Source organism: Convolutriloba macropyga, chromosome 6 (genome assembly GCF_964194025.1).
Source record: "Convolutriloba macropyga chromosome 6, txConMacr16.3, whole genome shotgun sequence".
Taxonomy (NCBI): Eukaryota; Metazoa; Xenacoelomorpha; order Acoela; family Convolutidae; genus Convolutriloba; species Convolutriloba macropyga.
In genome coordinates this window covers 9,911,671-9,935,516 of record NC_134473.1, presented here as the reverse complement: position 1 = coordinate 9,935,516, position 23,846 = coordinate 9,911,671, and the positions used below count along the sequence as shown (strand labels likewise).

The following is a 23,846-nucleotide window of genomic DNA, read 5'->3' as shown; positions in this document are numbered from 1 at the left end:
CTCCTTCTCAGTTTTTGATTTAAAGCAGAACTGATTGCTCTCTTTTTATGTTTTTTATCATCAGAGTCATCATATAATATTTTGATTTAAAGAGTTTGCCTTGAAACACAAAAGACTTGTTTTGAAATGATGTTTCAGTTTAAGTTGTGAAAATCTAGGTCTTTATAAACCTTCTGCGCGTTTTGAAAAACTTTTTAAAGTCTCAACTGGGTTTTTATTAATTATGTATTTTTTCTTGTCTTTCATTTACCAATTTTTTCACTCTCGAGCGTCGATCGGAAACCACTTGAATTCTCTCCATTCCGCGTCGATAGTTTTGGGGTCCATAACCGCTGAGAGGTTAAGGGGTTTATAAAGCAAATTTGCCGAGACGTCCTATTCTCTTAAATTTGTGTCTTGTTTCAGTGATCCAGTTACCGGCACGCCAAAACCACTTCCTGGAGACCTTTCGGTAAGTGTAAACTTAATTTTAACCAACCTGGACTGATGTGCTCCGTAAATCCACCAGTAATGTGTATATTAGTACCTCCGCAGCATAGAGCCGCGATACGGTACCACTATACACATTACTCTAATTCCCTTTGTTTTTTTCCCACTATATTTCCATTTTTCCACATAAATAAAAATCTATCATTTTTTGACTAAATTTACTAAATTTTGCTAATATTAATTGTAAAACCTAAACTCACCATTACAAATTTTAATACCTTTATCATCAGATGGATCTATAGCTATGTTATACTGTTCCTTAGTTTCTAAATGATGCCTTTTGCTATCAATAGTATAAGTAGTTACATAATTACTTACACCCCCATATATAGCATTTTTATAATCTTCCAATATAATTTGGTTTTCAATAAAAGCTTTGGTTATACCTTTTAACCTTTTCTCATCTTCTCGTTTAACTGTATTATAACAATATGCTTTAGCTTTAAGGAAGCAGGCTTCTATAATAGTATCATTAGGTTATTCATCCTTCATCTTACCTAACTCATTATTATGTAAAATATCTTTTATCTTATTCATTTCAGTTTCTATATTGCTATCTAAAGGAACGTTTATGTTTATAAATATACTATCAGTATCTGTATAATGATAACTACAATCTAACTCTTTCTCAAAGTAATCATACATAGCTTTATAGATAAATAGTTTAGCTTTTTCTAATATAACAAAACCAATATAATTAAACTTATCTAACTTAACATTACCTCTTGTTTTATGTACAGCTACTAGAGCATCATCAAACTCTACAGCATATTTAAAACTAATATTTTCTACTAATTTAATATATTTATCTACTTCGTTAATTAACTCTACATCTTGTCTATTGTATACATTTTCTATTGTTTTTCCATAGAAGGCATTATTCATCAGTTTAAAGAATACATCTCGAAATTTATCACCCTTAGCTTTAGCTTCTCTTCTTTTCTGAGTATTAAACTCAATATAAGGCTTTAACCATTCACTCTTACTATACTCTAACTTTTGCTTAATTGTAATGTCTTTCAACTTCAAACCACTAGCTGAATACCAATCTAACATCTCACCATCAATTACATAATCGTTTTTATCCGTTAACTTCAACATTAACTTCTCATTTGGTTTGTATCCTTTCTTTTGATTTTCATTTTGATAGTCTGTAAACTGATCAATGTTAGCCTTTGTCTTTTCTGGAAAGAATATTTCTTCGTCTTTTTTTCAACTCATCATTATACTTTACATCAATAGTATAGATATAATCTTTTGTAGAGATAGAGCTAGTATAATCGAGAGTGTCACATACTTTGATCTCACCAGTAGGTAAAGCTTGAACCATAGCAGAAGCGTATAATGAGTTGAAGTCTAAGTATTTTAGATAATTCTCTTTCATTGTATTCTCAGGATCTATTTCTTTATTTTTACATTTTACATGACAATCACCTAATACTGAAGCTAACCCACCTCTAATACCATTATTGTTATACCAGTATTGTATCATAATTGTTAACTGTAAATTCTTTATAATATTTAAGACTAACATTAGTATATTTCAATCCACATAACCAAGTTAATTCAGGAGTAGAATATGTGTAACAAGGATCTGTTTCATAATATTCTAAACACTTATCTCTTAACCTTTCAAATACATCTAGTGATTTATAATACATCTGTTTTAAGATATAACATCATATAATCCTTTGTTGTCTCACATCCAGTATTATTCCAACAATCTATTGCTTGCTTATGTTCTTTATCTGTAATACCACTTTGTTTCAACTTAGAATCGAATGCATCCTTATGTGGTAATGTTGTTTCATGTAGTCTATCTATACTATCAAACCATTCATATGGGAATATACCTTTACGTCTCTCTAACCCATATTTGTTTAATGTTACACACTCTTTATCACTCAATGTTTTACTTATAACATCTAAGCTAAGTGGATGGAAGAACCTAAACATATCTAATGCTTTTGAATAACCCATGTCAATATTAATATAATTCTCATCAGTTTTAGTTAATACTTTAAGTCTAGTCTTTTTTGCTAGTTTAGTTATAAATAAGTGATTATCATAATTAGTAGAATTAAATGCATATATCGGTAGAAAAGTATTTTTAGCTTGGAGGTTACATTTTTTGTGAGCATATCCTTTAAAATTACCATTTAGATGATCATGATCTCTAACAACTTCATTACCCAAGTTCTCTCTATAATAGAAACACTCAGTAGCAAGTGGAGTAATAGTATCTTCATTAAGTGGAATATAATTTCAAATATATCTTTAAATAATTTATTATAATAATTTACTGTACTTATAAACCAATAAATTATATCTTCACCGGAATAACTTTCATACTTATCTTCTAACATATCACGATAGTCACTTTTTATATATAAACCACAACCAACAGGAATGTGTTTTTGTTTTTTATTATACATTCAAAATCATAATACATAGCAAATGGTAGTCTGTTTTTAATAATGGAACTTATCAAATTTTAGATATTCATCTTTATAGAAACTTCTTCTTCCCACATGTTTCTGTGTATTACATAAATCCAAATGTTTATTTAATGCATGTTCAGTTAGAAATGATACACAAAATTTTAAACATGGATAACCTTTATGTTAGATGATTTTCTTAATATGAACGATACATCTTTACATAGGAAGTAATGATTATCCCAGTATAATATATTACATCCTTTAGGATCATTATGATTGATTAATACAGGATTAATAGTTTTATTTTTATATAGATTAAACAAATTAAATAATATTTTATCTTTGTTCAGTTCTTGTATTTTCTGTAAGTGATAATAATCATGAGGACCCCCGGTCTTGGTTCCCCATGGAGGTGGAAGCTTTGGCAATTTTATTTCATCAATTTACTCTGGTTTATTATATTTATCAACTCTATTTAGATCACGTGATGCAGGATGTAGATAAGCAATTAAACACCACAAAAAACATTTTTAATCAGTATTATGTATATTAAGTATATATCTAGGCGTGAATGGTAATCAGTAGTACAACCACCAGAAGGATAAAACCTATGTATATACATTGTTCTTTTAACAAATCTTTGCATGCTCCAACCAGATTGATTCATCTCTTTTTCTTGCAATCTAGTCTCTAGTTCACTATTCAACATATCCAAGTCATGAGGACCATTATACTGTCTAGTCATTAGTCTAAATGTGAATTCGTTTTCTTCTAACTTATCATCTGTAGGTTTTGTATACTTTACTACATCAAAGGTGTTAAACTTGATATGGGGATGTATGTTATATATTTCCTCTAATACATTCAAGAATTTAATATCTTCATAATTACTACTTGTTATCATTATTTGATTATACTTCATATTATGATCTAATCCCAACTTTATCGCGCCACTTCTTATCAACAAGTTTTTTCTGTTTAACATTTTTTTTTATGTTCATCTGATTCATTGTTTTCATTTTTATTGTTATATATAGTATTACACATATTGCAATATCCTGAACTATCTTTAGATATGGTACTATTGGTGTAATCACTTCGTGGATCTTCAGTTTTATCCTTATCTTTACCATCGGTGAAACCGCTTCGCGGATTAACATTATCCAGATGCATCTTTGATTTCAAATGTTGATCCACACTATATTGGCTTAGAGTAGACTTGCATGTTACACATTCAAACTTACTCCCATTCTTTATTATTTCCGCATTAACTAATCTTACATTATTCCTATGTTTTAATGTGTCCATATGTTTAGCATGTTCAGTATTATTATCCAGATACATATCACAACTATCACAATACTTTATTCCCTCTAGTTCAGGATACTGATTATCTATCTTTTGTTCTATATCTTCATTAGTAACTTTTATTCCATCCTCATTAGCACTCTAAATAATTTTATTTCTAGTATATATTTGCTCATTCTTTTTATGTTTAAGTGATTGATTAAGCCTATAATAATTCTTTTGAGTTAACTCCTGATTGCAAGCTTCACATTTAAACTTATTTGTTTTAGGCTTTTGGACATAGACAAAATCATTAGATGAAGATGATTCTCTATCTGAATCTGAATCTTTAGATTGATCTAAGTCTTTAGATGATTCTCTATCTTTAGTTTGATCTAAATCTGGATAATATTTTGCTTCAACCTTCCGCAATGACTCACGCATATCTTCTTCTCGTTGTTTTAATTTTGTAACCTGTTTATCTTGCAACTCTTTTGTTTCTTCATTTATTTGATTAAACCTTCTGATTGATTCTAAAGATTTTTCTAATTCTACCTTTTGTCTTTCTTTATCTACTGGTTTGATTTCTTCCCTTGGTTTGTTTTTATTTTTTAACATTTGGACTGCCATGCTAGTAGAACTAGATTGAGCTTGTCCACCACCAAATTGGACTTGTCCATGAGATTGAGCTCGCTCACTTCCAGATTGGACTTGTTCATTCCCAGATTGAACATTTTCGTTAGGACCTTGATAACTCATTTTTATAGTGCAATTTTTGAAATAATATACTTATATATTATATATGTATATATATATATATATATATATATATATATATATATATATACATATATATATATATATATATATATATATATATATATATATATATATATATTCACAATATAAAAATGAGTACTAAGTGTAATAAATGTGAAGATAAAGCTTGGTGTTGGAGTTGTGATGAGTGCCAAAGTAAACCTTATTTATGTTTCATATGTAATGAAACTATACCATATAGAGATTGTCACTCTCATATGAGTAAGCATTATAATGATCCCAATAAATAATTAACATAGAGAATGTGTAAGATAAATAAACATATTTCATACTATAGATTTAAACTCTAGATGTGGATTATGTATCCATCTCCATAGATATAGATTTGTTCATACTAAAGAAAGATTTAGAGAACATGTAAAAAAATATAATATCCACAAAGCGGTTCAACGGAGTTGTTTCGCAATTTCACCGATAGTGAAACATGGGTGAAGCCCTATCTGCGAAGCAGTACCCTCTGATTGAGGTCTAATCAGATAAGAATTTCATTCTGAGGTTTAGTACAATAAAACGTTATTTTTTAATCCTTATATAATGATTTATCTATTGTAAACCAAGAAGTTTGGGAATGGGCTAAGACTTTGTTTCACCAACCAAAGACTTCGTCTCCTCCCTGATTATTTAACTATAAAAAATGGCTAAGCTAGATAACCTTATAGAATTAAACAGTCTAGAAAAACAAAACAGACGAAATAGATTAGAAGGTAAATTAAAACAACAAGAATATTATGGTGAAATAGAAGAGTTATTTGATCCTTTAACTAAAACACTAAATGCAAACAATGAACACAATCTAGCATAAAGTGAACAAACATTAAGAGCAATAGATTGGCAAAATCAGGAGTTAGATAAATAAACTAAGATGATCCAGCAAGCTGGTTTCCAGATCGGTGAAAACACTTCCAAGAATAATGAAACGTTAAAGGGGACCATAAAGGAAACTCAAGATATAGCACCAGTTTTTGTTGATACAAAGACAGCCAATATTCTTCATGACATGGGGGCTCAAACTAATCCTCAATTAAAATTAAATCTCGTAGATTTGCCTACTAGAAGATATAAAATCAGTGATGTTGATATAACCCTAGAGCAGGGTGCATTTTTAGTTAAGGATAATATATATGAATTTTCAGATGGATTTGTTAACTTCCTTACTAAATCAAATGTGACATATAATGATAATATTGAGGAAGATGAAAACAAAATTAAAAGGTTTTTAAAGGATTTTAGATATGATGTAGGAAAGGGGGATAAGAAAAGCGCTAGATATAGAACAATAAAACGTATAATGGGGGTAAAAGATGATGTATTTGGCAGGGGTTTAAATAGCAATCCTAACCCAAATAATTTAGTAGAAAGACTAGAATTATTAATACTAGAAACAAAACTTGGTCATGATGGATTATATGATGAAATGCTAGATATATCTAAGCAACTATTATCTATGAATATTATTAATCAAGAGCAACTAGATAATTTTGTTTTTAACTATGGTAAATGAATGATGATGGAAAAACAACAACAACAACAACTATTAGCTAAAGAAGTATTCAGGCCTCAAATAACAAAGTTTAGAAGAGAAAGAATAATAACATTATATAAAGATGAAACATGGTCAGCTGATTTAATTGATAAGTCATCTCTAACTAAATACAATAATATTTATAAGTTTATAATAACTGTTATAGATATATTCACAAAATATGCATGGGCTATTCCATTATTGAATAAATCTGGTTTATCTATAACTAATGGTTTTAAAACAATCCTATCAGAAGGTCCACAGGGTAGCTCTGAAAGTCGAAAACCAGAAAAATTATGGGTAGATAGAGGTAGTGAGCTTTACAATAAAACATTTAAATCTTTACTTAAAGAATATGAAACAAAACTATGTTCTACTTATAGTGATTTAAAGGCTGTGTTAATAAAGAGATTCAATAGAACATTATTAAATATAATTAATAAATCAATGTTCATCAATAGTGATGGTAATTGGGTTAATATAATAAATGATGCAGACATAACATATAACAATAACATTCATTCAACAATTAATATAACACCAGTTGATGCTTCTAATAATCCTGATAAAGTTAGATATATCAGGAACCTGCTTCACAGATTATATCTACTTCTATTAAGATTGAACCACAATTTAAAGTTGGTGATTATGTTCAAGAGCAACTAGATAATTTTTTTTTTAACTATGGTAAATGAATGATGATGGAAAAACAACAACAACAACAACAACAACTATTAGCTAAAGAAATATTCAGGCCTCAAATAACAAAGTTTAGAAGAGAAAGAATAATAACATTATATAAAGATGAAACATGGTCAGCTGATTTAATTGATAAGTCATCTCTAACTAAATACAATAATATTTATAAGTTTATAATAACTGTTATAGATATATTCACAAAATATGCATGGGCTATTCCATTATTGAATAAATTTGGTTTATCTATAACTAATGGTTTTAAAACAATCCTATCAGAAGGTCCACAGGGTGGCTCTGAAAGTCGAAAACCAGAAAAATTATGGGTAGATAGAGGTAGTGAGCTTTACAATAAAACAATTAAATCTTTACTTAAAGAATATGAAACAAAACTATATTCTACTTATAATGATTTAAAGGCTGTGTTAATAGAGAGATTCAATAGAACATTACTAAATATAATTAATAAATCAATGTTCATCAATAGTGATGGTAATTGGGTTAATATAATAAATGATGCAGACATAACATATAACAATAACATTCATTCAACAATTAATATAACACCAGTTGATGCTTCTAATAATCCTGATAAAGTTAGATATATCAGGAACCTGTTTCGCAGATTATATCTACTTCTATTAAGATTGAACCACAATTTAAAGTTGGTGATTATGTTCAAGAGCAACTAGATAATTTTGTTTTTAACTATGGTAAATGAATGATGATGGAAAAACAACAACAACAACAACTATTAGCTAAAAAAAGTATTCAGGCCTCAAATAACAAAATTTAGAAGAGAAAGAATAATAACATTATATAAAGTTGAAACATGGTCAGCTGATTTAATTGATAAGTCATCTCTAACTAAATACAATAATACTTATAAGTTTATAATAACTGTTATAGATATATTCACAAAATATGCATGGGCTATTCCATTATTGAATAAATCTGGTTTATCTATAAGTTGATGCTTCTAATAATCCTGATAAAGTTGGATATATCAGGAACCTGCTTCGCAGATTATATCTACTTCTATTAAGATTGAACTACAATTTAAAGTTGGTGATTATATTAGAAATGCAGATAAACGTAATACCTTTTCTAAAGGTTACAGTTCTAATTGGAATAGAGAACTATTTAAAGTTAATGAAGTTTTGACCACACAACCACTAACATATAAGATAGAAGACATGAATTGAGAGATAATAGAAGTTAAATATTACGAACAGGAACTATTAAAATCCGAGTTTGACTTTGAATCTAATAATAAAGTTTTAGGATCATTAAATATATTTCCTAATGTAAATAATGGCAAGAAACAGATTTAATCAGGCTAAACACCAATCGGGGAACCCGCTACTCGGATCAGCATCAAGAAACAACTTAACACTAAGTAAGGCTCGTGGGCTATTCCTAGAAGATAATGATAATATTGATATGAAGGATACCTATAAAATTACAAATGTACATCCTCCGACAGATGAAAAAGATGTTGTTAATAAAGAGTATTGTGACAATAACTTATTATCTTCTAATAATAAAATAGATTTTTTAAGTAAAAACATGAATGAGCTAAGAAAAGGTGAATTTGATAAAGTCACAACTAAAACATTACAACTAAAGGAAACACGAGTTAATGATGAACTATTTAATGAGTATATTGAATCAGCAAATGAAGTCACAAATACTGTTAATTTTTTTAATAAAGTTGCTGCTGATACTATCTCTAATTATAATCAATTAAAACAAGATTTTGATAATAATAAGTATAATCAAAATATTACTAACATACATTTAGATGATATGTTTACTAACGGTCTAAGAGAAATGAAAGAATACAATAAATCTCTTAGAAAAGTTATAGTATAATATATAATAGCTTTACTTTTACAAAGTACGTTAGTTGATAATAAAGAGCAAGCAAGACTTGAGATGCATTATGGTTTTAAACAAGAAAACATAATGAAAGAAATAGAATTACTAATGAAAATAAGCAAAGCTATGACGGAGTCCATGACCAATCCAACAGCGCCGAGTGAGAGATTACTATATCCAGATTTGTCATCAGTATCAAAACGATTAAAAAACGAAAAGATTCGAGCTAATAATAAATTTAACAACAATATTAACATTATAAAAGTTATTAGAAATTATTATGAAACTGAAACTAAAAGCTATAATAAAAAGTTAAGTAGATATAAAAATTATATTAGCGTAGCTGAGATAACAGGAATACTATTGTCATCAAAAGCAACAACGGCAACAACAACATCAGTTGCATTAACAGGTATAGAATTACCTTATTCTATACCAACAGCTTTGCTACAGCAACTGTTTGTGGTTCATTATCAAAAACAATTAATACTAAAATAAGAAATAAAATTATAAAGTATTCACAAATGTATATTTTAAGTAAACAGTTTAGCGACAAGTTTAATAAACTATATATTAAATCAATGAAAGATAATAAAATAGATAATTATGAATATAATGAATTAGTCAAGGTATATGAAGAATATAAGAAGAACAAGAAAAATAAGTTGTGTTTTTTTTAGATTAAAGCTATTAGTGTTTAGTATTAACAATGTTTTTAGTAATAATAATATTAGTATTAATATTTATCCGCGAAGCGGTTACACCGATCATGGAACCTGCTTCGTAGATCGGTAAGATTAAAGCTATTATTGAAACTATAGTCTTAGCCTTAACTGAATTATCTTTTCTTTGTACCTAAGTATAAACCTCTTCCTTTTTGTACTACTTTTATACCTTCACCAGTAGTTGCAAATTTAAATAAATCAGGTGTGGCTGATAAAGCAGCTCTAGGGTTTCTAGATGTAGCTGCACTTCCTATTTTACTTGATATTTCTAATGCTCTTACTGGATTATTAGCAACCTTCTTTCCAAACTTAAGCGTAGCTCTACCAACACTTTTAAAGAAATCTTTCAATCCCTCTGCTTCTATTGTTGCATCACTGACAGTCATTAATTTATTTCTCTTACATTTAACACAATCACTTTTTAACATTTTAGTACCTTTTGAAGTATTAAAACCTCTTATGTTATTAGTACCACTATAATGTCTTCCTCCAACGCAATATGAATTAGTTTGAAATTTCTGCAAAAGACTCATTTCTATATATTAAAAATAATGGAAGTTAAAAAATATAATCCTTTTGTTGGTATGAATAATCATAAACCTAAAGCTAAGCCCACAACAAAGCTTGAAGCAAAAGGTTTATCTCTAGAGAATAAAAAGAAATTAGATATTATTTATGCTAAGGGCTTTGTTAAGACTAGTAGGAAATAGTTAGAGCTATGGGGCTTTGCACATGTTTCGCTATAACTATAACTATAACTATAACAATAACTATAATTAAGAGATTATATCAACCATCTTATTACCATCACTATTAACACTAATAACCTTTCTAGTTAATACTAATGCATGACATGTAATATCTGCAACTGCAGCACTAAATTTAAAATTAAGTTGTATTGGTTGTGGTCCTATATGATCACTTTGATATCTAGTATCAAATACATATATTCCATAACTACTTTTGAATGTTCTATGATTTATATATTGTTTTATATTATGTGGTAGCCCATTATAATCTTTATTGAAGCTAACAATCTCTTTAAAAGCCTCATTATAATTATTGGTACCATATTTAATATTCATTCTATCCTTGGGATAAAACTCACTACCAATCTTACAATAACATTCAGTAACATTCATTACATCATGTACTTGCATCATGAGTTTGTTCATTAACGTTATTATTTTCAAAACCAACTATTATATATTGTGGTCTTCTCATACCACTTTCCATACCTAGATCAAACAAGAAGTTAGTAGCATTGGGTGCATTCCTATAAAATGTCTTTCATTCATAATAACTAAAGTCTACATTATTCTTTTTACTTAAACCCTTTTGCACAATAATTCTATTGTCATTACTAGGATAAATACTAGGCACACACCACGATATATCTCTGATATCTATATTAGCATCATTAGCAACTGCATCAGCACCAGCATTAACTCTAAATAGAGCTCTATCACTATTATTTCTTTTTAATATTAGTTTAAATACTAAACCATATATAATCTTTTCTAAATCATTTACGAAACCAAATAGATCACTCATCTTAACCATCATATACATATGTCCTCGTTGTGGAGCAATATGGTCACCTTTAAGTTGACTATCTCTATTACCTTGATTTCTAACAAAACCACTCTCATATTCATCATCAGTACTAGTTAATAACTTATACATTTAACTGAATTAAACAATCCCTTCATACGATAATTAACTAATCTAATATTAGCATTACTAGCAAATACACCACCAGCATCATCTGATACAACAAACTCTATCTCTAGATACGAATCATGCAATTTTAAATGATTCTCTTCTCTATTGAGAATGATATTAATATTAGTATTAACCGTATTCATTGTTGCTAGATTATTAGGTTTATATTTTATAATCTTACTTTTGTGTATATCATTATTATAACCATAAGTTGTTTCCAATTTGAAGTCCATTTTTATTAGATAAAAAATGACAGACAATTTAATCACCGGAGGTGCAACTTCATTAATGTTAAGGGAACTACAAAAGATAACTAAAGAACTAACTAAAACTAAAGATGAACATACACTTAACTTTAGAATGATAAAACCAAATGAAAGATTTCATTTTATTAACCCTATACTTAACACAACGAAAATGGGTTTAATTAGATTATCTGTTTATAATTCAGTGTTTAATATAACTGAAGGAAATAACCAGTTTAAATTTACTAATCCACAAGCCTTCCATCAGGTAGATGCAGCCAAAGTATTTATTATACCACCAGGGTCATACGAGTTAACCGATATGACAGATATTATAAAACAAGAAACAAATAACAATGTTTTCATACACGTAGATAAAAATACAATGAAATGTAAAATGGAAGTATTACAAGGTGATATTAATTTTGATGTAGAAAACGTGGTAGCATCATTACTAGGATTTGATAAACAAATATATTCAAGAAGTAAGTATACTACAAATAAAATTATTGATATAATGGGTTTCGATACTATTGATATAATGGGTTTCAATGGGTTTCAATAAAATATTGCAGCATTCATTGCAATATTTTATCTGGAGCTAAAGATAATGGTAAAGATACAGATATATTATATACATTTAATCTAACTGAACCACACGGTTATATGATAATTAATAATCCTACTATTAAACTATATCAAAATGTAACAAAAGATAGAATAGAATATTTAGAGTTTCATATTAAAGTTGAGTATGGGAGACCTATAGACTTTAATGGTGATGTATTGAGTTTTACTTTGCATCTAGTCTGGATATAAACTTAAACTCAGACTAAACTACAAAACTCTCCGGTCCCAATTAATTGTTAATTTACCATTAATGTTTTTATTTTTAGTTATATCAATGACAATATAATTATAAGGCTCTTTCCATACCTTATTACATATATTAGCAAAATCATTATAACTAAGTGCAACATTATTAAAGAAATCTTGATATATAGATATGAGGACTTTACCTCTTTGTTCAATTAAAAAAATAGATTACAATTCTCTCTAACACTCTGTCTATCTATTGTGAATAGATTTTGGTTAAGATAAATCATATTGCAATTATTATGTCTACCCCTACAAAAGTATTCATTAATAACTGGTTCTTTGGCTCTAACATCATCAAATATCATTAGTTTCTTTAGGTCTTTTGGTAGTTGATCGGGAGAGGGTAAATTTTTTATATCTTTAACAAAATCGACATCTGCTTTATGATTTATTCTCTCTACCCCTTCATATGGATCACCAGTAGGACCAATAATGTATAGCGTATCAAAGTATATTCTAGCCATAATTAGTTTTTTAATAACAATGTCTTGCCGCATTTACTAGAACCAGATATTATACATCTAAAGTTCTCTGGGAGTGTAGCTTCTGTAATTATATTATCATCATTTAGCCATGATTGTAGATCTTCATTTATATTTACAGAGATATTGTTACTAGGATCAGTGTAACTGCTTGGTTTACCACAGACGGATTCTGTTCGCGGATATTCTTTGATGTTAGATTTACCCCTTCGATGTTTTTCATCAAATAGATATATAAAATTATCATTATCATTAATATTATCATTAACATTATCATTAACATTATTATTATTAGCAAAGCTACTTCGTAGATCATTATCATTATCATTAACATTATTAGCAAAGCCACTTCGTGGATCATTATCATTAACATTATCATTATCATTAACATTATCTTTATCATTATCATTATCATTATCAATGACATTATCATTATAATTATCATTATCATTATCTTTATCATTACCACTATCATTATCAATATCATGAACATTATCATTATCTTTACTACAATCTAAACAAAAACACTCATTATATATTCCCGGATATTAACATTGATTAACTAGAATATTCAAAGCATTGTTAATTCTAAATCCTCTACCAATAAGATAGATCATATATAAAAAATAAGCCCACAATAAGATTCATCATATTGTTGTAATCTTTCATTAGAGCCTAGATCAATATATTCTTCTAAAAATAATGATGGGGTCTCAACACCAAAACTATCAAAGTAATATGTTGGACCACCTTCTCTTGTTATAACTAAAATCCAATGTGTACCATCAGTTGGATGTAAATTTACAATAATGTTGGAGTTAGGTTCACAGATTGTTTTAGGATTTTGATCTGTCATCACTATTTCAATTGGTGTTAGACTTATATCTTTTCCTATATCTTTTATTCTGATATCACTCATAGCATTATTATCAATATTAAATTTATTATTGAATTCCTCAAAAGTTAGGATAAACATTTTTAATAGGTATGAAAATGAAGACATGTAGCGCAGTTATAATTTTTATTTTCTTAATTGGAATTTGTTATATAATATATGATTCAATACCAAGTAAATATACAATACTAGAAGAAAGCTTTGGTGGATTTATGAATAGGAGTCTAGTTAGATTTGAATATGAAATTTCACCATTACATACTATTGTTTATGGTGGAACTGTTACTGGCAAAACATATTTTAATAGACAATACTTAATTTATACTTAGATCCGCGAAGCGGTTACACCGATCAAAACCAAAACCAAGACCAAGATCAGGCTAGAAATATAATCATAGTATGTAAAGATGATAGAGATTGGATAGATCCTGAGACTGGTGAGTTTTATATTGGGTTTAATACATGCGATATAAATATGATCACATCAAAAATTAAGTCTAAACTCAAAGATAGTGTAATTGTTCTTGATGATATGGGTGATAAGTTGAATTAGGATATAGCTTATTAATTCACAGAAGGAAGACATTATGATATTCAAATGATTGTAATGTGTCATAAACCAGCTCAAATAATTAGTACACCAAGAATGAGTTGTGATACTATTTATTCAACAACTTTTAATTGAGCTGATTTATTTAAAAATTTTAATGAAATATATAAATGTGAACATAACTTCAATAAAATAATTAGTGAGTTAAATAGTAACTTTTATAATTGTACAGATGGAATGTCAGATGAACTTCGTTATGGTATAATTAAATATAATAGGAAAGAGAATACTTTTATTGTTATTGATAAGAACAGAACTATGATATATGACTCGAGAGTTGGTTTCCTTGATTTAAAAGCTCTTAGTTTAAAAGATAATTTAGAAAAAGAAGATAAAATTAAACTTATAGCATATATAAAACCACTCATGATAAATGCTACAGATAGAAATACTATTAGTCATGATAATTATCAGTTCTATTTTAATAAACTTCTTACATTAATAGGTACTAAAATACAGAATGATCTTTTAACACAAGAAATGTTTAAAACTGATGGTTTTAGGTTAGCATCAACTATTTTAGGAATTATAGGTACATGTTGTATGATATATAATTATATGAGTCCTGATACAACAGTAAGAACTGCTGGACATGTGGCAACGAGTGCAAGTAATATATTGAATAGAGCAAGTACATTAGTTAATTTCGGATATGGGGAAGAAAAGCAGAGAAATCAGTTTATCAAAAAGTTACAAGAAGAATATATACATGAAGAGACTGGAATTTTAAATAAAGAGGGACGAAGGTATTTAAACAGACTATATGGAAATAATGAAAAATTTAGAGATGAAATTATAATTTTTGTTAGAGATAAAACGGAATTAGACCTTGAAATGATTTGAGATAGAAGATATAAAACTAATACACTCAATACGATGAAGAAGAAATATTTAACAGAGTTTGTCGCGTCTAAAGATAACACTAAAGATGTAATTGAAATCTTGGCTAAATATGTTGGGTATGATTGAAATTTGACTAATTATAAATGGTTATAAAATGTTTAGAGTGTAAACATAAATGTGGACTCTCTTTTAATTTAGGTTTTCATTATTCAATATATCATGAAGATAAAATTAGTAAATGTGCATGTGGTGATAAAACATTAAGTGTTATTTGTATGAAAACTGATTGTTCTTTTAAGGATGAATCTGGATATAACTCTAGCTCTAGTATTAACTCTCGTTCTAAAATTAACTCTAACTCTAACTGTAACTCTAGCTCTATCTCTAGCTCTAACTCTGGCATTAACTCTATCTCTATCATTAACTATAACTCTAACTCTAGCATTAACTCTAACTCTAACTCTAACATTAACTTTAACTCTAACTCCAAAGTCTTACTTTTAACACCAAAGTCTTAACTAGAAATTGTAATAAATGTAATTCTGTAAAAATTATTTATATAATTTTAAAAGTTGTTTAAAAAAGAGGGAAATCACTCTTTAAGCGCGATAAATAGTGATTTTGTACTGGGGATCACTCCGATAGGGGCGATTTTGCTCTTAAAGAGTGATTCGCAAAATATTAGCAAAATTTAAAATTTATAAAAGGGTTAAGCTGGTTTTTTGTTCAAGTTATTTTCGCAAGTTGGTTTTACGTGCTTGTTGCGCGGTCTCACTAGTTTTATACTAGTATCTGGGGATGTCCATTGGAGGCAGTGGGGATAGAACCGAAACTATCCGTCTGATAACGGTTAATTACCAACTTAACTCGACACTAGTGGTTTGCACTAAGTGAGACAAGAAATGATAGATTTTAAATATAAAAGAAGTGAATATAGAGTAGTGGATATATAAAGGGAATTAGAGTAATGTGTATATTGGTACCGTATCGCGGCTCTATGCTGCGTTCCACCCTTTCGTTTCAAAGTGTAGAGGGGGATAAAAGGGAGAAAGAATATGAAGTAAGAGTGGGAAACAATAATAGTTTTATGACATCTGACAAATTGATGTACAGTTTCGTACTTGATTTTATTTTTTTAAGTGTTTCTGTTAGGTTGTTTTTTTCTGATGCTTACCTTGCTTACCTAACATTTGAAATATGTGTGAGCTCTTCATTTTATTGCATTCAAAATCTCCCAAGTTAATATTATGCCTTTCCCATTTTTTATTTTTAATCGTCAAATTTATCGTTTTTTTTTCTAAGGACGGACACATATGATTAAGAATAATATTGATCTAGAGCCAGCAAAAAAACTGATTATGCTCGCCCAAATTATATTTCTTACAAATACAATAAATGGTTTTGGAAATTTTTGCAAAAAAATTCTGAAAGCAAAGTTTTTTGATATATTAAATGTTTGTCAAGCTGTATTTATCAATCAAGAGTATTATTTTACAAACCCATTTTTCCAATTAAAAGTTTCAAATAATAAAATTGGCAACATGTTGAAAAGAGAATGTGTTAGTAACGTTTTTAAACTATTAATGTTGCTGATGCAAGTTGACCATACAAATTTTATAAGATCTGATGAGAATCTTACCACGAGTGCGTATCTTATAAGACCTTAAAAGGACAAAGCTATATGTTATCTTATGATATCTTTTGAAGACAGAATATTTATTAAAGCTGCAAGCTGAGCGGAGCTGTATTGCGGTGCTCTTGGTTTTTACGGCACGAAGAGGAGTATTGGTTTTCTTAATGTTTTTTAACCCGGATTATTAGGCGTTTTGTTCATGCGGCGTTTTGACCTAATAGTGACACTGAGCAAAATCGCCATGTAAACTATTTTTTCTAAGCGAGGTAAATTTTTTGTTTTTGCGCTCCGTTGAGTGAATGACTTTTCGACTTCGAAAAGAGTTTTTGGGAGATTGGCGCATAAAGCTGAAAATTTTTAGCCGTGTTCTCATCCATTTGGCCCATGTTTTTATTGTAACTTGGTTTTTGTAGAAGTAAATATTGATCGATGCTGCATGAAAATGCAATCATCTGAAATTGATTCCACGATCTTTGTGAGAGCTTAATATTTTCAAGTAAAATTGCCCCATACTTCTCAAACTTTTTTTTGTCAATTTTTGGCTTTTTTCATTAGTTTCTTCATTTTTGGCTCTTTGCGCGATTTTTTAAACAAAATTAGCAAATATGTCAACGTGTTTTTGATAATTCCTGAAGTTTTTGTTTGTACTTTGAGTTTATTTACTAAAAACTTTTTGGTTCACCTTCCTGGTTTTTAGTTTCTTTTCGTTGATAATTGAATGTTTTTTGGCGATAATTCTTTAAAATTCAAAGACAATTATACCGTATTTTGAACTTTTTAAAAAAAATTGTTTTACCTTTTCTCAACTGAGCTGTTTTCACGTCTTACTGAGACAGAAAGATGGCTATGTAAGGATCATAAATCTGAATTGCTCAATAACAAGAATCCATGTTATTATCTCAAATTTTTTTCGCTTTGATTATTAATTCGAGTTTCCAATTTAGTTTGCTGATTTTTCGGAGATTGCGAATTAGTTTTTTTTATAATATTCTTCACTATGTATGTATTCTCTACAATCTAGCATGTTTCTTTCCAACATTCTCCTGAGACCTATAGTTTTAATCACCGTGCTTTGATAAATTGAAAATTATCTCGATTTGAACTAATAATTTAGGTCTTTTCCCTTTGAAATTTTTAATGTTGTTTTGTCTGCAATTGATTTTATATGAAGAAATATGGCATTGAGTTCTTGCTAGCTTCACTTATACAAATTTTGATCTCCGCTGTTTTTCTGTGGATATTTTTAGCGCTTGGTTTTGGTAACATATGAAACTTTGATATGCTTTTGAATGTTTTTCCTTTCCCTTTAGTCTTTTTCATGATTAATTTCGATTTGATTAGTTTTTTGGTCAATGTTTAGTTTAATCGCGTTCATTGTGATCTGAAGAAGCGACAACTGATGTTTATTGTTAAAGCGACAACGTATAATTAGTTACCAATTGAATGCTGTTTTTATATTGTAAATTAGTGTTTCGATTTAGAAAACTTAAGGAAATTGATAATTTTTGTAACAATTTTCGACCATTTTATGCAATATTCATCTGTTTTTCAAAACAAAGCTTTAGAAGTCTAACATGGTTTGACTTTTACTGATCTCGTATTTTGTTGTTTACAATTGCATACAAAAAGTTTGGCTTGTTTTTTATACAGGAGTAATGTAGTTTTTTTGTTGGGTTCAGTTGGGTTTATGGGCTGTCTTCATCTTTTGACTAAACTTGTTTTGTTTAATAGTCACTTTTGTACAAACCAGTTGACTTGAAAGGTAGTTCTTCCATAAAGACGACGCGTTGAGTCGTTTCCGGAATTCTTCCCGCTAGGTTTTTTGTTTCCTCGTCTGACGCTCTTTTGCGTTTTACATTTGTTCACGCAGCACAACTATAAAATTCAAATTTTCTGAGTGACTTCTTCCTCTAACTAATAACGTTTGCGCGTGTTCCCTCATTTCTCATCCGCTCTCTTGCAAATGTTCCAAATTCATTTCCGCGATTAGATTTTGATCATACGTGACTTGCCTCACTCAATGAAATGTTTAATTTGAATTAGTTTATGGTCAAAGGAACTCATAAGTGCGGTAAGAATCCCTAATAAAAGGCTACTGCGAGCTGTATTTTGACCCTTATCATTTTATCGCTGAATGTTTTTTATCTAGCTTTTGGAGCGGCGTCGATTTTTTTTTCAATTTAGATCTGTATCTTCTGTTTCTATCTCTATTATACGGCACGCAAGTCTATTCTTTCGCAGCTATTCCGGAAATATGCCGGCTATGTTTGCAAGATCTTGTAAGACAGAGCATACCTTATAAGACTTTGTGAGACTCACCAAATCTTATAACACTTTCAAGACGTTTGTTTGTCAAGCTTATGTTTTTTTTTCTCTAGACGTATGTTTTCCAAGACGTCTGATAAGGTCTCATAAGATACGCTATGTCTTATAAGATATGATCTATAGGTAAGAACTTCATAGATTCGCTAAGATATGCATGGATGAATGACTGATGAAGATTTGTTTTGTGTCTCATCCTGTATTTAAATTGTATTTCTCTAAATATCTTCATGTCAATCGCATTTTTAAAACTTGTGTGCAAAAATTTTTTTTCAGTTACAATAAATGGGTGGATCAGTGTTTTGAGTAGGTTCTATTTTAGGATTCTGGGAGGAACACTTTGAATGACTGGGATAAAGTTGACCAACTGTGTCAGGAGAACAAGATAGCAGGAGAGGCCAATACTGATCAGAGGGAGAGCAATGTTGACTTGCATATGAGAAAGAAGCAGGCTAAGGACATCACCGGAGACACAGATGCAGGTAACTATCTTCAGTGGTCTAATTTCAATCATCACTCTATTTTTGTGGTTTCCCATTTTTTGCGATCCAACGTGGTGGGGAGGAGTGATGCTTTGCTCAACTGTTTTTATTTTGTAGTCTGTTTTCATATTTGTTCGAAGTGTTTTGTGTGCATAAAACAACAAAAATAAAGAGGGCGGAGTATATTTGGCGAAAACTCGATTAGGCGAACACGTTTGTTGAAGCCATTAGGCGAAAATTTTGAACTAAATTTTTGTGGACATTAGGCAAATGCCAATTAAAACACTTAAGGATAGAGCACTCAACGGTATAGAGCACTCAAGTATCCCTAACAAATATCTATACATGATCATAGGTTACAAAAACGGTCGCAATTTTTTCAATCTTGAGCATTTGTAGCGTTTCATTTTATGTCCGTCCAGCGTTTATCGCAGAATTTTTCTCGAATTTTTTTAAGTCCAATAACTCTTAACTATTTAGAATAAAGAAATAAATGTTTTTTCATGTTTTCAGTTCTTTCCTCCGATTTTCGGCAAATAACTTTCCGGAATCTTACCAAGGGGGGAAATTAATTTGCAAAAAATGTAAATTTTAAATATGCTTTATTGACTCATTTTAATGTAAACACGTTTGTTAGGTACACTTGAGTGCTTTATAGCATCAAGTGGATTTTGAAGTGCAAAGAAAATTTTCAATCCAATTTCAAAGTAGAGTAGGAACATGGTATTTGTTCAGAAATTGCGGTTTGTGGTTTTTGTTTGCATGCGGCAAATTGAATTTGATTTTTAGTAATTTCTCAATTTTTCGATTGGATTTTTATAAAAATGAGTTTCCCCTTCATGGCCTATTTTTAGCATTGTGATTTTGTTTAGTGGATGAATTTTCGTTGAATCGTTTCATGACTCGTCCTGCTATTACAATTTAAAGAATTTTCGTTGTATTTGGGCGCTGTCTTGTTTAAGATCTGTTTACCCAAGTTCTTGATTAATAAGCCGCGTCCTCAATTCCAGGGGGCTATTATAGCGCTCCTAAATTTTTTTTACAATGCAAAGAATTTGAATTGTATTGGTGCGCTGTTTTTTTTTAAGATGTGTTCACACATTTTTTCCAAGACTTTGATCTTTCAAAACGGGATATACAGGTAAAACTCAGCGGGCATTAAGTTGCATTAGAGGCCCAAAGTGGGCTTTAGTAGTCCTTCAAGTGGGCAGCTGCTGCTCCAAAGTGGGCAGCTGCTGGGATGGCCTTAAATTAAGGTTAAAATGTAATTTTTAGGAGTTTTTGGGCTCAAAACGGTGCAGTTTTTCAAGTGTTTTTTGTGATTTTTTGTTTTGATTAGTCTTAGGTTGAATTTTTTAAAAGTTAATGAAAGCCTTTTGCCAGACAAAATTGCTTGTTATGAGCATTTTATGAGCTATATGTTTTGGTGCTACAAACACTCAAAATGATACTAAATTTTGCAATTTTTTTTCAGGTTTTTTGAAACTTTTGTTCATTTTTCGAAGTTTTTTGCCCTAGGTGTCAAGAAATCTACTCTACGGGTTTGATAGAGGGTTTGATGATAGATTACTTTATAGTTTCTAGTGGTAATCGAATGCTTTTGAACTTTTTGCCATCATGAGTTTTAGCATTTTTTGACAAAACTTGTAACTTTTTTCATATTTTTTGACATTCGTTGTCATTATTCAAGTTATTTGAGTCCCAGAGGTCAGAAAATCTCATCAGGGGTTGGATAATAAGTTAGTGAAAAAATTTTTAGTTGTCATGGAATTTCAACTTTTGAATATCACAAATTTTAGCAATTTTTTGTACGAAATTCGCATTTTTTCAGATTTTTGAAAATTTTCGTCATTTTTTCAGTTTTTCCAGCTACAGGGACCAGGCAATCTCCTTTGAGGTTTTTTAAATTGGGCACTGCACAGATTCTATTAACAATGGAATTGTTTTTAAAAATTTAATGTCTCGAATTTTTGTTTAAAATCTGCAATTTTTTAAGGCTTCCTTAGGTTTTTGTCATTTTTTGTTATTCGTCCATTCTCAAGTGCGAGAAAAAATATTCTACGTACTGACAAAAAGTTACTGCATGGTTTTTAGTTTCAATGAGTTTGTTTTTAACAATTTAGCCTTTCGAATTTCAGAAGTTTTTGATAAAATTTGCATTTTTTTTAAACATTTGTTTTTTATTTTCTTTTTGCCTCAGTATCCGGTTATCCTCATCCAGAGTTTGATCGTATGCTATTAAATAGTTGCTAGGGGGCAATTGAATGGCTTTCAACATTTTAACTGAATGAATTTCTATTTTTTGAAGGTTGAAATTTTTTCTAAAAGTTATTGCCTACCGATCTATGAGCCAATTAGTTTCTTAAAGCTTGGAATTGTGTTACTGGATAGCTTTTAGAGACACAGAAATGATTTTGAGGATTTTTATATCACGATTTTTTGCAACTTTTCCTTATAATTTGCAATTGGTTTCTTTTTTTTCTAAATTTTTTCTTCATTTTCGAGTTAATCGATCTTCAAGGGCCAATGAACATTTTTCAGGTCTTGCAGATATAATACTGGACCGTTTTCAGAAACAAAAATTGGTTTGCAAATTTTTTTTGAGATTGGTATTTTTAAAAGGAAAAAAAATTTTGACTTAGCTTGAAAAGCTTCAAGAGTTTTAGCAATGAGTATATTTTTGTTTTGATTCTTTTAGTTTTGATTCTTTTAGTTCCTAAATTGTTTTAGATGATTTTGTTTGTGTTCTGGGTGGCATTGTTCAATTGATCTGCTGGTCAGGTAGAGTACGTCTTAGTTTTTCAGTCAATTTTTCTTTGAATTGTATTTCAGGACTTGTCCTGCTATGTTTTTTTACTTCGTCTAACAGATTTTTGCTTCGTCTTACCCTGACTTCATGGAATTGACTTTTTCAATGACTTACCTCACTCAAAAAAAATGACTTCTGAACTCACTTATGGAACTTTAAATTTTTGGACATTTACTTGTTAAAGGTCAATATTGTGCATCTGAGTACTGCCAAACATATATGCCCTAATTTTTGAGTCTTGAGTTTTTGATTTCAAATATTAATTTTGGGATCTTCTCCGTTTGTGCCCCCAGTATGTTATGCGCCCCCAACTACAGAGCACGTGCCATTACATAGTAAGTAATTATGTAAAAAAATATTGCACGTGCATCTGAAGGGTGCAAATAATATGCGTCCACTAAGCCGAGGGGGCACAAACGGAAAGGATCCTAGTTTTGAAAAACCCTATTAGGGCTTTCTTCTTTATAGAGCTTATGTATCTCATAAAAATAACAGTCCAAAGCTAACCCAAAAAGTCTACCGGTCCTTTAAGGGACTGGTGGTTGGTCTGTCTATCTAATCTTTTTAGTTGCTTCAATTCATGGAAGGCCCCAAGCGTCTATCGTGGCTATTTTCCGGCAATCTGCCCGCTATGTTTTGTAAAGTCCAACGGTAAAGCGATGCTTTTGTTATGCTGAAACAGGAAGTGTATCGAAAATGCGAGCAATTTGCTGCGGGAAATTTTGTGACAGTAATTTTAAAAAAGTGAGAAAACCGAGTTGGTACAGAAATTTATATTTTTGTTGTTCACGTGCGGCGAATTACTCGTATTTTTTAATGTTCACTATCTGATTTAATCTAATTAATTGATGTCAAACGCCATTTGTAGCAATTATATTAGTCCTGTGGGTCTTTTTATGCGATTTTATGCTTGACAGATTTTTCGTCTGACCATTTTGACTTTCGTCATCAAAAACGGGATAAACAGGTAGCGCCCAGCGGATGTTAAGTGCTCTTAGAGCCTTTCAGATCACTATTCTCTATAGTGTGAAGGGTTGTCC

General features: G+C 29.7%; 1 protein-coding gene across 1 annotated transcript in view; it reads left to right on the top strand.

Moving 5' to 3' along the window:
• LOC142341475 (uncharacterized) overlaps positions 1–23,846 on the top strand; it is a 243,615-nt gene that overhangs the window by 171,869 nt on the left and 47,900 nt on the right. Inside the window, exons 39-40 of the mRNA XM_075392436.1 lie at positions 406–451; positions 19,838–19,997. Coding sequence (XP_075248551.1) covers positions 406–451; positions 19,838–19,997 — 206 coding nt within the window. The remainder of the gene's footprint in view (positions 1–405; positions 452–19,837; positions 19,998–23,846) is intronic.